Raw genomic sequence first — 18,782 nt, forward strand, 5'->3', positions numbered from 1 at the left:
TGTCTGATGTTTAGATTTGGAGGACAGCGCAAAGAAAGAAGCTTAAAAACTTTATCCTCAAAAAAACGGAATGGAATTAAATTTTTTTTTTTACTGAATGGGACACCCAAAAAGTACATGAAAATAAAAAAAAGTGTGATTTACAATATTAACTACGAACAATAAAACACTGAATATTAACAACATATGAACGTGGCTCCTCTTTTACTTCCCAGACCAGCTCCTCCCATACTTGCCAACCTCCGAATTCGGGAGATTGGGGGGTGGGGGTGGGGTGGGGGGACGGGGGGGGGCGACTAGTGTTGTTGAGGTGGGCGGGTTCGGGGGGCGTGGTTAAGGGGGAGGAGTATATTTATAGCTAGAATTCACTGAAATTCAAGTATTTCATATATATATATATAATAAATACTTGACTTTCAGTGAATTCCAGCTATATATATATTTATTTTATTTTATTTATATATATATATATATATATATATATATATATATATATATATATATATATATATATATATATATATATATATATATATATATATATATATATATATATATATATATATATATAAAATAAAAGAAATACTTGAATTTCAGTGTTCATTTATTTCCACATGTACACACACATAACACTCCTCTATTCATTGTTGTATTTGAAAGTGCAATGCTTTGCAGCCGGTAGCACAGCCTTTGAAGGAGCGTAGGTATGGGCAGCATCTGTGAAATTTAATTTACAGGAAAGTAGTGAGTTTAGGGTTGAATTGTCCATCCTCGTTCTATTCTCTGTCACTATCTTTCTAACCATGCTCAACACCCTCTCTGATGACTTGCAAGCGTACTTCTTCTTCTTACTCGTCATCACCTTGACTGTCTCTTCTTCGTTCTTCTGCTTCGTGTCCTTCTTGTTGTGTGTGCAGTTGTGCACGCTCCAAAAGCCGTAGATGTTATAACGTGACTGGGCCGGCACGCTGTTTATATGGAGGAAAAGCGGACGTGACGAAAGGCTGTCCTCACTCAGGTCCGCATGGACCTGGAGGGGGCGTGCCTTGTTGTCCGGCTGGAAATCGGGAGAAATTCGGGAGAATGGTTGTCCCGGGAGATTTTCGGGGATAGGCACTGAAATTCGGGAGTCTCCCGGAAAATTCGGGAGGGTTGGCAAGTATGGCTCCTCCATAGTTGTGTATCTTTTACAATCAAGCAAAACACAATAAAAATGTAACAACCAGCAAAATATGAATGCACAAGTGTAAAAAAAAACACCTACAATATGATATATTATCACTTTTACGCAGACATTTGTTGTAAAAATCTGCTTCCGCATCGGTTCCTGACACACGCATTTGGGGCTGGCTGTTCTGAAAACAAACCCCGTTCACTCTGCTTTGTTCCCGGTCTGAGCTGCTGTGATGTAGATTACCGTAATGACTCCTATAACACCCAAAAGCGCAGATTTCGACCATTGAAATACTTTCTATAGTTCAAGACTTCTGGTCATTTAAAAACAGCACTGCACATCATAATGGCGGCGACAGGTCTAAAAAAATGATGTATTACACTACCGTTCAAAAGTTTGGGGTCACCCAAACAATATTGTGGAATAGCCTTCATTTCTAAGAACAAGAATAGACTGTCGCGTTTCAGATGAAAGTTCTCTTTTTCTGGCCATTTTGAGCGTTTAATTGACCCCACAATTGTGATGCTCCAGAAACTCAATCTGCTCAAAGGAAGGTCAGTTTTGTAGCTTCTGTAACGAGCTTAACTGTTTTCAGATGTGTGAACATGATTGCACAAGGGTTTTTTAATCATCAATTAGCCTTCTGAGCCAATGAGCAAACACATTGTACCATCACTGGAGTGATAGTTGCTGGAAATGGGCCTCTATACACCTATGTAGATATTCAACCAAAAACCAGACATTTGCAGCTAGAATAGTCATTTACCACATTAGCAATGTATAGAGTGTACTTCTTTAAAGTTAAGACTAGTTTAAAGTTATCTTCATTGAAAAATAAGGACATTTTAATGTGACCCCAAACTTTTGAACGGTAGTGTATATAATCTAATACTAATGTATTCCTTATCGTTTCTGTAATTTGTGTTGAGGATGTTAGAGAAAGGACCGCTGACTCACGTGGTCCATAAGCTCGCGCACCATCCCGTTCCATTGGCCCGTACCCTCATCCAAGGCGCCGTACTTGCCGTCTTCCACCAGTCGGACTTCATACTGGAAGCCCAGTATCCCAGAGAGCTCCCTGAGCAGGTCGATGCAGTAACCTTCAAACCTGTCATTCCCATAGAGCGGTTTATCGGACTTCTTAAACATGACATACGGCTCCTCCTATGGGGGGGGGGAGGGAAACGGTCATTTTGAGACGTCTCATGGGATTTTCATGCGATTTACTGTTGATGTGTGTACCAGTATGGTGGACACACGCAGGGATTTGTTAGCCAGTGAGTCAGTGATGTTGGAGGTCTTGCTTTTGTGACTCTCAGACATATTCAGGCCACTTGGAGGATCCCAAGTCCCGATCTGTTGATAATAATAATAATAGATTTTATTTGTAAAAAGCACTTTACATTGAGTAAACAACCTCAAAGTGCTACAGTGTATTTAAAAAAAAAAATATATATATATATATAAAGATAATAAAAAAAAATAAAAAAATAAAAACTAGAACTGCCAAATAGCTAAAACTAGTATGCATATATCTAAAAAAAGGCTTTTTTTAAAAGAAGGATTTTTAAGCCTTTTTTAAAAGCATCCACAGTCTGTGGTGCCCTCAGGTGGTCAGGGAGAGGGTTCCACAGACTGGGAGCGGCGCAGCAGAAAGCCCGGTCTCCCACTGTCGAGAGAGCTCGGTGTCACACTTTTTCTGTCTCATCAGCAAAAATGTGTTCTTACAAGAAATCAAAGAAAACTGTACAATAACAAAAGACATTTACAAAACCCAAAACCAGTGTGTCATGATCCGTGGTCCGGATCATGTTTTGGGTTTTCTGTTTGTATTGGACTCCTTTAGTTCTTGTTTGGGCACCTCCTGAGTTTGTTACCATGACTACTTATGATTTTCACCTGCCTCTGTTGTTCCGGACGCGCACCTGTTGCTCATCAAATAATCTTCCTGTTAGGAACTCTTATGGCTGCCGTTTTTGTGACCCCAAAATGCAGGAACCAGGAGAGCGAAGAGCAGGTAAGATGAGTTTTAATCTCATACAAACAGAAAATGAAGCAGTCTTGCATACAACCGTTCCAAACATAGAGTGTGGAACAACAGAGGCAGGTGAAAATCCTAAGTAGTCATGGTAACAAACTCAGGAGGTGCACAAACAGGAACTATAGGAGTCCAAAACAAACAGAAAACACAAAACATGATCTGGACCACGGATCATGACACAGTGAAGTTGGCATGTTGTGTAATTAAATAAAGACAGAATACAATGATTTGCAAATCCTTTTCAACTTATATTTAATTGAATAGACTGCAAAGACAAGATATTTAATGTTCAAACTGAGAAACTTAATTTTTTTTTGCAAATAATCATTAACTTAGAATTTTTAATGTCAGCAACACATTGCAAAAAAGTTGTCTTAGGGGCCGGCGGCGTTTCTGGGTGTTGTTGACAAATGGCTTTCGCTTTGCATAGTAGAGTGTTAATTTGCACTTACAGATGTAGCGACCAACTGTAGTTACTGACAGTGGTTTTCTGAAGTGTTCCTGAGCCCATGTGGTGATATCCTTTACACACTGATGTCGCTTTTTGATGCAGTACCGTCTGATACTGATACATTATTTATATCTATTGTTTTTTAAATGTAGATTTGACTATAGTTTGTGCACACATGGAGGTAAGAGTCATGCAATGGTGGATTGGATGAACTGTACCTGTATATTTGTCCTTACCAAATATGCGGTAGAGCGAACATCAAATCTATAAATCAATGAAGCTAATGGGATTGGTATTGTTTACATTTTAACTGTATTTTAATTGGTACTTAAAAAATTGTAAATATGCACATTTTTGTGAAAAACGAACAAAAAAAATCCCTATGCCTTTTTTTTAATGGAATTTTGTGACATTTAGGTTGAACATATTAGTAATTTGAATACTTCAGCGATGAACATAAATTGATAACTAATACATTCAAAATTAAAAAATAAATGGAAAATATGCACATTTTGGTAAAAAAACCCTATGCATTTTTTTAAATTTAATTTTGTGACTCTTAGGTTGAACATATTAGTAATTTAAATACTTCAGCGATATAAATAAATTGACAACTAACTAATACATTCAAATGTAAAAAATACATTGAAAATATGCACATTTTGGTAAAACCCCACCCCAAAAAACCCTATGCATTTTTTAATGGAATTTTGTGACATTTAAGTTGAACATATTAGTAATTTAAATACTCCAGCGATATAAATAAATGGATAAACTAATACATTCAAAATAAAAAATTGAATTGAAAATATGCACATTTTGTTAAAAAAAAAACCCTGTGCGTTTTTTTAAATGGAATTTTGTGACATTTAAGTTGAACATGTTAGTAATTTAAATACTTCAGGAATATAAATACATTGATAACTAACTAATACATTCAAAATTAAAAAATACATTGAAAAGTGCACATTTTGGTAAAAAAAAACAACCCAAAAATCCTATGCATTTTGGTTAAAAAAACAAACAAAAAAAACCCTATGCATTTTTTAAATGGAATTGTGTGACATTTAAGTTGAACATATTAGTAATTTGAATACTTAAGCGGTATAAATACATTGATAACTAATACATTCAAAAATAAAAAAATAAATACAAAATATGCACATTTTGGTAAAAAAAAACCCTATTCATTTTTATATTTAATTTTGAGACATTTATGTTGAACATATTAGTAATTTAAATACTTCAGCGATATAAATAAATCGATAATACATTCAAAATTAAAAAATACATTGAAAAATGCACATTTTGGTAAAAAATAAATAAATAAAAATCCTTTGCATTTTGGTAAAAAAAACCCTATACATTTTTTAAATTGAATTTTGTGACATTTAAGTTGAACATATTAGTAATTTTAACATTTAAGCGGTATAAATAAATTGATAACTAACTAAAACATTTAAAATTAAAGAAATAATTTAAAATATGTATATTTTGGTTAAAAAACAAACAAAAAAACTATGCATTTTTTAATTGGAATTTTGTGACATTTAAGTTGAGCATATTAGTCATTTGAATATGTCAGCAATATAATTAAATTGATAACTAACTAATACATTCAACATTTTAAAATACTTTGAAAATATGCACATTTTGGTTAAAAAAACCCAACCAAAAACCCTATGCATTTTTTATGGAATTTTGTGACAACTAAGTTGAAATTATTAGTAATTTAAATACTTCAGTGATATAAATACATTGATAACTAACCAATACATTCAAAATAAAAAATGTAATTGAAAATATGCACATTTTGTTAAAAAAAACAACCCCTATGCATTTTTTTAATGGAATTTTGTGACATTTAGTTTGAACATATTAGTAATTTAAATACTTCAGCGATATAAATAAATCGATAATACATTCAAAATTAAAAAATACATTGAAAAATGCACATTTTGGTAAAAAAATAAAAAGTTGGTAAAAAAAAAACCCTATACATTTTTTAAATGGAATTTTGTGACATTTAAGTTGAACATATTAGTAATTTTAATACTTAAGCGGTATAAATATATTGATAACTAACTAAAACATTTAAAATTAAAGAAATAATTTAAAATATGCATATTTTGGTTAAAAAAAACCTAAAAACTCTATGCATTTTTTAAATGGAATTTTGTGAAATTTAAGTTGAGCATATTAGTAATTTGAATATGTCAGCAATATAAATACATTGATAACTAACTAATACATTCAACATTTTAAAATACATTGAAAATATGCACGTTTTGGTAAAAAAATAAAACAACCAAAAACCCTATGCATTTTTTATGGAATTTTGTGACAACTAAGTTGAAATTATAAGTAATTTAAAGGCCTACTGAAATGAATTTTTTTAAATTTAAACGGGAATAGCAGATCCATTCTACGTGTCATACTTGATCATTTCGCGATATTGCCATATTTTTGCTGAAAGGATTTAGTAGAGAAAATCGACGATAAAGTTCGCAACTTTTGCTCGCTGATAAAAAAAGCCTTGCCTGTACCGGAAGTAGCGTGACGTAGCTAGTAGCTAGTAGCTAGTATTCCTCACAATTCCCCATTGTTTACAATGGAGCAAGAGAGATTCGGACCGAGAAAGTGACGATTACCCCATTAATTTGAGCGAGGATGAAAGATTCGTAGATGAGGAACGTTACAGTGAAGGACTTGAGAGGCAGTGATGGACGTATCTTTTTTCGCTCTGACCGTAACTTAGGTACAAGCTGGCTCATTGGATTCCACTCTCTCCTTTTTCTATTGTCGATCACAGATTTGTATTTTAAACCACCTCAGATACTATATCCTCTTGAAAATGAGAGTCGAGAACGCGAAATGGACATTCACAGTGACTGAACATGTAAATACACGATTAATAATATTCAGCTTTGCGAAGCTGAAAAAATAGAAGCTAACCTAGCAACGTAGCCAACATGATAGCATAGCAGTCTCAAATGCAGATAGAAACTAAATAAAAAAAAAAACCTGACTGGATGGATAGACAGAAGATCAAAAATACTATTAAACCATGAACATGTAAATACACGATTAATAATATTTAGCTTTTCGAAGCTAAAAAAAATAGAAGCTAACCTAGCTACGTAGCCAACGTGATAGCATAGCAGTCTCAAATGCAGATAGAAACTAAATTAAAAAAAACCCTGACTGGATGGATAGACGGAAGATCAAAAATACTATTAAATCATGAACATGTAAATACACGATTAATAATATTCAGCTTTTCGAAGCTAAAAAAATAGAAGCTAACCTAGCAACGTAGCCAACGTGATAGCATAGCAGTCTCAAATGCAGATAGAAACTAAATAAAAAAAAACCCTGACTGGATGGATAGACAGAAGATCAAAAATACTATTAAACCATGAACATGTAAATACACGATTAATAATATTCAGCCTGGCGAAGCTAAAAAAACAGAAGATAACTTAGATGCGGCGGCGGGCTTACTCACTGTAGTGCGTCTGCTATCCTGCTCAAAACACAACACAACCTCCTGGTGTTGGTGTTGCTGTAGTCCGCCGCTCCACCGATCGCACCTACAACTTTCTTATTTGCAGTCTCCATTGTCCATTAAAAAAATTGCAAAAGATTCACCAACACAGATGTCCAGAATACTGTGGAATTTTGTCGAAGAAAACAGAGGTATTTGAATTGGGTCCAAACACTTCCCTTGCCCTTGTGACGTCACGCGCATACGTCATCATACCGCAACGTTTTCAAGCGGAAGTTTCCTGGGAAGTTTAAAATTGCACTTTATAAGTTAACCCGGCCGTATTGGCATGTGTTGCAATGTTAAGATTTCATCATTAATATATAAACTATCAGACTGCGTGGTCGGTAGTAGTGGGTTTCAGTAGGCCTTTAAATACTTCAGTGATATAAATAAATTGATAACTAACCAATATATTCAAAATAAAAAATGTAATTGAAAATATGCACATTTTGTTAAAAAAAACAAAACCCTATGCATTTTTTTAATGGAATTTTGTGACATTTAGGTTGAACATAGTAGTCATTTAAATACTTCAGCGATATAAATACATTGATAATTAACTAATACATTCAAAATTAAAAAATACATTGAAAAATGCACATTTTGGTAAAAAAAAAACACCAAAAAATCCTATGCATTTTGGTAAAAAACCCCAAAAAAACCCTATGCATTTTTTAATGGAATTTTGTGACATTTAAGTTGAACATATTAGTAATTTTAACATTTAAGCGGTATAAATAAATTGATAACCAACTAAAACATTTAAAATTAAAAAAATAATTTAAAATATGCATATTTTGGTTAAAGAAAAAAAACAACAACCCTATGCATTTTTTAAATGGAATTTTGTGACATTTAAGTTGAGCATATTAGTAATTTGAATATGTCAGCAATATAAATACATTGATAACTAACTAATACATTCAACATTTTAAAATACATTGAAAATATGCACATTTTGGTAAAAAAAAAACAACAACCAAAAACCCTATGCATTTTTTATGACATTTTGTGACATTTAAGTTGAAATTATTAGTAATTTAAATACTTCAGCGATATAAATAAATTTATAACTAACCAATACATTCAAAAACATTTTTTTTTTAAATTATGCGCATTTTGGTAAAAAAAACCAAAAAACCCTGTGCCTTTATTAAATGTAATTTTGTGCCGTTGAACATATTAGTAATTTAAATACTTCAAATACTTCAGTGATGTAAATAAATTGATAACTAATACATTCAAAATTAACAAAGAACATCTACAACACATTTTCGGTAATTGAAGATTTAAAAAAAAAAAAAAAAAAAATTGGGGGGAATTGGTGAGACATCATTTCAAGTCGATAGTTATCGAAGCGATGCTGCAAGGAAATTGGTCATTTCTTTGCAGTTTACAGTGTAAAAACTATGTACAAAAGACAAAACCAGTGAAATTGGCACATTGTGAAATTCGTAAATAAAAACAGAATACAATGATTTGCAAATCCTTTTAAACTTTTATTCAATTGAATAGACTGCAAAGACAATATATTTAATGTTCGAACTGAGAAACTTAATTTTTTAAATTTTATTTTATTTATTCTCTGAACCTTCTGATGATATTAAGGACCGTAGATGGTGAAATAACGTTTTCCAGTTCGAACGTTATGTATCTTGTCTTTGCAGTCTACTCAATTGAATAAGTTGAAAAGGATTTGCAAATCATTATATTTAGTTTTTATTTACCATTTACACAACGTGACAACTTCACTGGTGTTTGGGTTTTGCAAAACGTATGCATATTTCTTAATTCCAAAGAATATATCAGAGGATTCTTTCACACAAAATCCAAAAGTTTTGTCAGAACTGTGTGTTATAAATAAAAATACACCAAACACACCTTTTCCAGTCCATCCTCCTTCAGGCTGATGACGTCAAGGTCGAAATCTGTTCGAAGTCCGTTGGTCTGATTGAAGAGAACGCGACCGGTCAAGCCATCCCAGTGAGCCTATAAACACAATGTTGATAATGCCAATGAAAACCCGCCGTTCCGTCAACCGGAACGGCCGTCATTCTTCCACAATATCAATCTAACCTCTAACCGCCTCATTTTTATTTCCCAATCATGCACTGGGCCTAGCTCTCCCCTCACTGTCTGTAATTTAACGAGAGACAGTGAAGCTGCGAGGGGGCAAAAAAAAACAAAAAAAACAATGATGAGTTCATCATCTGTGAGTTTTACTTTAAAGCCACAGAAGCAACAAGACGTGCAGGGAGAGCGATAGTGGCGTGATGAGGGTGGGACTGGTGGGCTGATACTACAGTGCCAATTACCTGCAATGATAACATCCGCAGAATGAAAGAGCTGGAGGAACAAAGCTCGCAGTACAGCATTAGGCTTTGATTCAGGCATGGATAGAGAAAGTAAGGTAATGGATATTGATGCTCATGAAAGTAACATGTTTTTTTGGACACATCTAAAAATAAATATCAGTTGAAATTCCACACAGAAAAGCCTGTTCTCAATCAAAGCAACACGGCTCGCAGGGTCAGAGGTCGTCCACGCGCCACAGTACCTCTTTGATGAGGCCGATGAAGCGGCCCCCGAAGCGCCACGGCTTGTGGCGATTGCACTGCAGGGAGCTGACGGTGATCTGCTGCGACTGCTGGACCGCCACCGCCACCACGTGCACCGCGTCGTACATCAGAGCCGCGTCGGTCTGCAAAAACAGGTCGGACGTGTCCGTCAGTGTTTGGAACATCAGTTTTGCCAAAGCAGCAGATAGCATGCAGGGAGCAAGCACTATATACAGTAAACACCGTATTTTTCGGACCATAGGGCGCGCCGGATTATAAGGCGCACTGCCGGTGAGCGGGTCTATTTACGTCCATTTTCATACAAAAGGCGCACCAGATTATAAGGCGTGTAAAAGGGGTCATATGTGACCCGTGCTGGCAAAATGAGTCACAATGAGGACATTTTAAAAACTGAGTTATTGTTATTTACACATTCTCCATCTAAAGACCTTCAAAATGATATATGGTTTGTTGGAATCGGACAGAAAATGACCGAGTTACATCCGATTGAAGTCGACCAAGTTTGAGGTCCGTTTTGCAGAGGTGTGGACTCGAGTCACATGACTTGGACTCGAGTCAGACTCGAGTCATGAATTTGATGACTTTAGACTCGACTTGACAAAATGTAAGGACACTTGCAACTCGACTTAGACTTTAACATCAATGACTTGTGACTTCACTTGGACTTGAGCCTTTTGACTTGACATGACTTGCTACTTTCCCCAAAACCCAACGCTTAAAAAGTTATTTGGGAGCGCTCCGTATCTTTCATTTTGTACGTGTCTGTCTATCAGCGTGTGTGCTGCCTGTCAGCTGGTGTGCTGTCAGTACAACAGCCAATCAAATTAGTTATACGTTGTTTTCATCACACAGCATTCATCCAATCAAATTGCAGGACAACCACCGAACATGAGTTGTCAAACAACGCGGCAGAGAGAAACAATTATGCCAAAGTTGGTTTCGTTCGGGTATAAAAACTACGACTTGGTCAACAAAAAACGAATTGCGTATGCAAATCACGCAGTTCGAATATTACAGACGGAGACGCAACAACTTCCAACTTTGTTCGACATTTGAAGTTGCCCAAAGAAGGGTAAGTTTTGAATGTAAGCTAACGTTTATTGGCTAAGTAACATTACTTTTATTTGCTGTGTAGTTAAATCAGTGAGGCTGTAAACTCACTGCTAACGTTATAACCATAGACATGTTTTAAGGGTACGCAGCATCGAGCGCTACTGCCTACTGGCGCAGACGAGACGCGGGGCCGCCATCTTGGAGTGGTGATCCGCTCAACTCAGTGCAATTCATTTGTCAGGAGCAATGAACTGTCAGCGCATTTAATTCATTTTACCTCACTGAATACCACTCATTTTCACGCGGTTTTTTGTCATACGTGTAGCTATGATAACGGACACATGTTTTGGCAAGTTTATTATTCATAGTTTGCTTAACAGTAATATCATATTCTTATACGCTATAAGTGACCAGACGTCCGAGATCAAAACTGGGAATATAATCCCGGAGAAGGGGGAAAAAACGGTAAGCTATTTTTAAATTGAAGAAACAATATGATTAGGTTATATATACATGCGTATATCCTACATAAACAATGTATGAAAACATTAGATATCTATATATCCTAGGGACCTATAGACTGTATCTCTGTAGCAGCAGAGAGTTCATTCTGTCTTGACACTTTGTATTGATATTTTGTATTACATTCTTCCCTTAAATGATCATGTTTACAGTGATTGTTATGTATGTATTTTTTATGTATGTCGCTTTGGATAAAAGCGTCTGCCAAATACTTAAAAATATATAAACACCTGAAAGTCTTTATATCAGATAAAACCACCAATTTGTTTCACTACATTCAGAATAAAACCAAATGCTGTTTTACCCAACAATGTTAGTATTTGAATATTGTTACTTGAAGACTTACAATTATACTGTTAAGAAAGTATTGTCTTATATTTTGCCTAAAATGAGAATGCATCATAATCAGTGGCGGCTGGTGAATTTTGTTTTAGGTGGGGCTGAAAGTTTGTAAACCAAACCCCTGAAGGGGCGTCATCCTCCCCCAGAAGATTTATTTGTGATTTTCACATACAAATATTGAATATCTTTGCTCCTTCTCAACTCTGTGGTAATATTATTTTCATAAAATACAACCAATAGTATGTTAATGTTTGTTTTAGCAAATGTGTTTATTCTGTAAAGGAATGAGTTAAATGTTTAAAATTGTTTAAACTATTAAAATGACTGTTAATAGTGCTATTATGAATTGCAATGTCAGCACTATTTTTTTTCTTGCAATTTCAAATGCACTTGTTTTAATAAATAAATACAGCGTTTTAAAAGCATACACAATCTGTGTAAAAATATTAGTCTGTGGTTAAAAGGACTTGAAAGGACTCGAAACTGAAAATGCAGGACTTGGGACTCGACTTGAGACTTTCCAGTCTTGACTTTGGACTTGACTTGGGACTTGCCTGTCTTGACTCGGGACTTGACTCGAGACTTGAGGGCAAAGACTTGAGACTTACTTGTGACTTGCAAAGCAATGACTTGGTCCCACCTCTGCCGTTTTGAGAAAAACCAGCTTAAAGTTTACTGTTCCAGAACAGAATGTTCCAAAACAAAACTCCATAGCAACCATACCTTAAAAGTCCTTGTAGCAACACCAAAATTGGTACAATTAAAGTCAAATCCCATGTCTAAAGGAAAAATATATATTCAACTCTATTGAAAACGGTTATGTACAAAAATCTCAACACTGTTATGTCACAGTTTTTTTGTTCACTGGTCAGTTTGTCAGCTGGTCAGCTGTCCGTAATATTCCTGACCAGCAGCACTAAGAAAATTCGCCGACTGCAGTGAATTTAGCGCACTTGCAACCGCCTGTGTACCCTCTCCACCTTCTAAATCCATTACGGAATGTAAAACAGTCTAACTTCTCCACAAAAATAATAATTTAATGTTCGAAAATCACCTTTTTTCACCAAATATTCCGCTCAAATTACTGTGTGTTGTTTTTCCATCAGGGCGCTGCCATGATACCACAATGCACCGCGCGGGGTGATTCAACCAATGAGGGTACGCCTCACAGTGACCGGTTAGCAACAAGCCGGATTTGTTTACGTCGGGACCAGGGGCGTCACTAGCTTTTAAGGACAGGGGGGGGGTTTAGCCCCCAGGAGATGCACAGGATGCGAGCGAACGTAGCGCACGAGCACAAAACTTCACAAACGGCTAACAAAGACTTAGAAATTAATCATTGTTATTATTATTATTTCAGTGGGTTTATTTTCAATGTGTGTTCAGTACAACAACAAACATGGGTCAGCACAGTGACATTTTGTTTACAGCATCAACAAGAAACAATGACTTGCATGATCCTTCAAGATACACTGAAACACAATGAAAGTCATGGCATTAGCCTCTATGTTATTCATTCACAACATAGAGGCTAATGCCACCACTTTAGCTCACAATACAATCATTGTTTGTTCCCAAATATTTTGAAGTTGCACCGATTACATTTTGGGCACATATGTGACTAAAATGGTTGTAAATTCAAGCCCTGGAAATTAAATATATATGGAAGTCTGAATAGAAATGAGAGAGGTTTATATATACTGTAAATAAGAAAGACTTGGAGTCCGTCTGCTGATCTGAAAAAGAGCCAAAGCTGTCAAAGAGCTGAGGGACCATCTTCAAAGTGCAATGCTGAAACAAATAATGCAAACAATAAAATGTAACTTCCAGGGCTTGAGATTAACGTAGTCCCGTCGTCCCGGGGACGGTATAAAAAATGCACGGGACGAAATGAAATGCTCCCCGGGACGATGGCTTTTAACCATTTTTTTTCTTTTTATGTATTTATTCATTTTACATTTTATATTAAATGTCTTGGTTATTCCACCCTCTGAAAATCCTATGAAATGTTTAACAAGCCATCCTATAATAATACAACAGCTATTAATGCAACAATACAATAAAACAAATATTTTTAATTATGTTTTTTTCATTATTTTAACAATAGGCTAATGTATATTACTTTATATAGATTCTACAAGTAACACAAAATTTAAAAACTAAATTATTTACAATTGCAGACACAAGGTTCTTGTTCTGCATTGCTGAGTGCTAATGTGCTTCGTACACCTGCAGGACCGCAAGCAAGGTCGCAGAGAAAATGAGGACTGGATTTTGAGTGATGTGGGCATTTTCTATACGAACAAGTGGAATGGATTGGATACCGACGCACTAAAGGGGCTCTCTACCTTACACTATAAAGTGAGGGGAAACTGAGTGAATAATGACAGGTTATATGATTATTTATTTAAACTCATATTCGGACCACTTTATAACGAATATGTCGGCATGTATTTGTAAAAAAAAAAAAAAAAAAAAAAAATTTTCTTAACACCAAATTATTTAGGGGGGCTTAAGAACATTTTAGGGGGGCTTGAGCCCCCCTAAAATAGGCCTAACAACGCCAATGGTCGGGACAGGTTTAAAAACTCGAATTCTATTGGTTCTGAATGGCGTCATCGGGAATTCCATGCTCATTTTTAGAAAGTAGGTCAACTTGGCGTCACAATGATACCAAATATGGCTAGGGGGATTCCCCCTTTTTGCCGCGAGTGAGCGTTGAAAACACTTGATTTTCTCAAGGAATTTTAACACAAAGGACTAATTTCTGAAGACATACCTCGTACAAAACCTTAAAATAAAGGTGATTTAAGATGTTTTCTTGCTATTTCGATGATTGGGATCGCTAGATTGTGGCTTTATGGACTCATTTTTGTGAAAATCTCAATTTCAACCAAGATACATTTTTTTCACTTATTTGCCTGTAGGTCAAAATTAGCCTGTGCGTATTCCGACTCATTTTGCCAGCACGGATCACAATTATTATGATTTTATTTATTTTTTTCAAACACTTCCTTGTGGCTCTTAGAAATATGACTTTCATCAGCTTGTGGAATACAATTGGATAGGATAGGACTTTATTGTCATTGCACAAATACAACAAAACTTTGTTTTCAGCACAAACCCGTTCAAGATTAGACAAACAAACAGTGTACAGGGTTACAGAACAGGAACGCTGATGGGTCGCCACAAGGCGCCCCTTAAAAGACGGGGAAGAAGGTAAATGCTGGGGAAGGATGAGTAAAAAAATACAATCTAGACTGGGCTCCTAAGGGGGCCCAGTCTGGAGTGGGAAAAAACCTCCATAGCAAAGCACATATACAAACCCCGTTTCCATATGAGTTGGCAAATTGTGTTAGATGTAAATATAAACGGAATACAATGATTTGCAAATCCTTCTCAGCCCATATTCAATTGATTGCACTACAAAGACAAGATATTTCATGTTCAAACTCATAAACTTTATTTATTTTTTTGAAAATAATATTTAACTTAGAATTTCATGGCTGCAACACGTGCCAAAGTAGTTTTCCTTTTCTTTTAACAACACTCAATAAACGATTGGGAACTGAGGAAACTAATTGTTGAAGCTTTGAAAGTGGAATTCTTTCCCATTCTTGTTTTATGTATAGCTTCAGTCGTTCAACAGTCCGGGGTCTCCGCTGTGGTATTTTACGCTTCATAATGCGCCACACATTTTCGATGGGAGACAGGTCTGGACTGCAGGCGGGCCAGGAAAGTACCCACACTCTTTTTTTTGCCACACTGTTGTAACACGTTCTGAATGTGGCTTGGCATTGTCTCGCTGAAATAAGCAGGGGCGTCCATGAAAAAGACGGCGCTTAGATGGCAGCATATGTTGCTCCAAAACCTGTATGTACCTTTCAGCATTAATGGTGCCTTCACAGATGTGTAAGTTACCCATGCCCTGGGCACTAATGCACCCCCATACATTTAAGTTGAACATGTTAGTAATTTAAATACTTCAGCGATATAAATAAATTGATAACTAATACATTCAAAAATAAAAACATAAATAGAAAATATGCACATTTTGGTAAAAAAAAAACCCTATGCATTTTTTATATTTAATTTTGTGACATTTAGGTTGAACATATTAGTAATTTAAATACTTCAGCAATATAAATAAATCGATAATACATTCAAAATTAAAAAATACATTGAAAAATGCACATTTTGGCAAAAAAAAAAAATCCTTTGCATTTTGGTAAAAAAAAACCTATGCATTTTTTTAATGGAATTTTGTGACATTTAGGTTGAACATATTAGTCATTTAAATACTTCAGCGATATAAATAAATTGATAATTAACTAATACATTCAAAATTAAAAAATACATTGAAAAATGCACATTTTGGTAAAAAAAAACACCAAAAAAATCCTATGCATTTTGGTAAAAAAAAAAAAAAAAAAACCCTATGCATTTTTTAATGGAATTTTGTGACATTTAAGTTGAACATATTAGTAATATTAACATTTAAGCGGTATAAATAAATTGATAACTAACTAAAACATTTAAAATTAAAAAAATAATTTAAAATATGCATATTTTGGTTAAAAAAAAAAAAAAACCCTACGCATTTTTTAAATGGAATTTTGTGACATTTAAGTTGAGCATATTAGTAATTTGAATACGTCAGCAATATAAATACATTGATAACTAACTAATACATTCAACATTTTAAAATACATTGAAAATATGCACATTTTGGTAAAAAAAAAACAACCAAAAACCCTATGCATTTTTTATGAAATTTTGTGACATTTAAGTTGAAATTATTAGTAATTTAAATACTTCAGCGATATAAATACATTTTTAACTAACCAATACAATCAACATTTAAAAAAATTGAAAATATGCGCATTTTGGTAAAAAACAAAAACAAAACCCTGTGCCTTTATTAAATGGAATTTTGTGCCGTTGAACATATTAGTAATTTAAATACTTCAAATACTTCAGAAGGTGTAAATCTCGCGCCAGGCCGTACCCATATCCGCAGCAGGTCTCCAAGGTGAACAGCCTCTGGCATGTACAATCACACATACTGGCTTTTGAACTTTGCGTCGACAACAGTCTGGATGGTTTGCTTCCCCTTTGGTCCGGATGACACGATGTCGAATATTTCCAAAAACAATTTGAAATGTGGACTTGTCAGACCACAGAACACTTTTCCACTTTGCATCAGTCCATCTTAGATGATCTCGGGCCCAGAGAAGCCGGCGGCGTTTCTGGGTGTTGTTGATAAATGGCTTTTGCTTTGCATGGTAGAGCTTTAACTTGCACTTACAGATGTAGCGACCAACTGTAGTTACGGACAGTGGTTTTCTGAAGTGTTCCTGAGCCCATGTGGTGATATCCTTTACACACTGATGTCGCTTTTTGATGCAGTACCGCCTGATACTGATACATTATTTTTATCTATTATTTTTTTAAATGTAGATTTGACTTTAGTTTGTGCACACCTGGAGGTAAGAGTCATGCAATGGTGGATTGGACGAACTGTACCTGCATATTTGTCCTTACCAAATATGCGGTGGAGCTGTATTTAGTGACAGTGGTTTTCTGAAGTGTTACTGAGCCCATGTGGTGATATCCTTTAGAGATTGATGTCGGTTTTTGATACAGTGCCGTCTGAGAGATCGAAGGTCACGGTCATTCAATGTTGGTTTCCGGCCATGCCGCTTACGTGGAGTGATTTCTCCAGATTCTCTGAACCTTTTGATGATATTATGGACTGTAGATGTTGAAATCCCTACATTTCTTGCAATTGCACTTTGAGAAACGTTGTTCTTAAACTGTTTAACTATTTGCTCACGCAGTTGTGGACAAAGGGGTGTACCTCGCCCCATCCTTTCTTGTGAAAGACTGAGCATTTTTTGGAAAGCTTTTTTTATATCCAATCATGGCACCTACCTGTTCCCAATTACCCTGCACACCTGTGGGATGTTCCAAATAAGTGTTTGATGAGTATTCCTCAACTTTATCAGTATTTATTGCCACCTTTCCCAACTTCTTTGTCACTTATTGCTGGCATCAAATTCTAAAGTTAATGATTATTTGCAAAAAAAAAAAAGTTTATCAGTTTGAACATCAAATATGTTGTCTTTGTAGCATATTCAACTGAATATGGGTTGAAAATTATTTGCAAATCATTGTATTCCGTTTATATTTACATCTAACACAATTTCCCAACTCATATGGAAACAGGGTTTGTACATATTACAACGTACATCTCGAGATATCTAGCATCAGAGGGGAGGGAGTGGGGGGGGGGGGGCATGGTGGCAGGCCGCAGCTCTAAGGCGCTGCCCATCCTTCCATCGCCCCTATGGGATTTGCGTCGAGGGCGTTGGATTGGGGGTGGGGTATGTGTGTGTGGCGTATATTTTTTTGTGGATGCATGTGTGTGTGTAAGCCTGCAGTGTGTCTCTGTTCCGCGGCCTTGATGTCGTGCAGCCGATAAGTCCAAAGTCAACAACAACAGGTGTGTGTCCATGAGAGACAAGAAGGGAGTTTGTTGTGTCTTCGCCGCACTGTCCTTCTGGAGAGTCTCCAAGCCAGGGTAACACTCCAAGTTTGAATGTTTTGTATGCAAGTGAAAATAAAATTTGCTTTTCACTCTAAATCGTCTATGACTGGTCCTCAAAATCCTGCGGGGCAAACAGTCGGATGTGATCCAAGTCACAAGTGTCCACAGTTCTTCCCGCATCCTCCAATCATTTTTGGCAGCTTTGGGCTACTTTGAAGACTGCCAGCAACTTCCAATTTGTGGACAAACCAGAGCAACGCTTACTCCAATTAGCAGATGTCCTGTTGTCATCATTCCCAATAGGTAGATATCTTCACATACTCCACTGAAAAGGGTCGCCAGGCACGCGGCACTCCTTCTCCCAAGAGTCCGTCGCGTGTCCAGCAACAACCGCTCCGTCACGACAAGTAGGTTCCCCCAAACCCAAGATCTTGTCAATTTCGATGAGGCCAGTTAAATAGTTCCAATGTTTAGATTTGGAGAGCGGTGCAAAAAGAGGCAACAACAAAGTTAAGACAAG

The 18,782-nt window shown here is 35.8% G+C and overlaps 1 protein-coding gene across 2 annotated transcripts in view; it reads right to left on the reverse strand.

Moving 5' to 3' along the window:
- Positions 1 to 18,782, reverse strand: part of LOC133640929 (glutamate receptor ionotropic, kainate 2-like) — a 353,019-nt gene that overhangs the window by 94,293 nt on the left and 239,944 nt on the right. For both annotated transcript variants that reach the window (XM_062034646.1, XM_062034644.1), the window contains exons 7-10: positions 9,774 to 9,917; positions 9,098 to 9,205; positions 2,417 to 2,530; positions 2,132 to 2,338 (exon numbers count right to left, since the gene is read on the reverse strand). In XM_062034646.1, the coding sequence (XP_061890630.1) occupies positions 2,132 to 2,338; positions 2,417 to 2,530; positions 9,098 to 9,205; positions 9,774 to 9,917 (573 nt within the window). The remainder of the gene's footprint in view (positions 1 to 2,131; positions 2,339 to 2,416; positions 2,531 to 9,097; positions 9,206 to 9,773; positions 9,918 to 18,782) is intronic.

The sequence above is a fragment of the Entelurus aequoreus genome, linkage group LG23 (genome assembly GCF_033978785.1).
Source record: "Entelurus aequoreus isolate RoL-2023_Sb linkage group LG23, RoL_Eaeq_v1.1, whole genome shotgun sequence".
NCBI classification, from domain to species: domain Eukaryota; kingdom Metazoa; phylum Chordata; class Actinopteri; order Syngnathiformes; family Syngnathidae; genus Entelurus; species Entelurus aequoreus.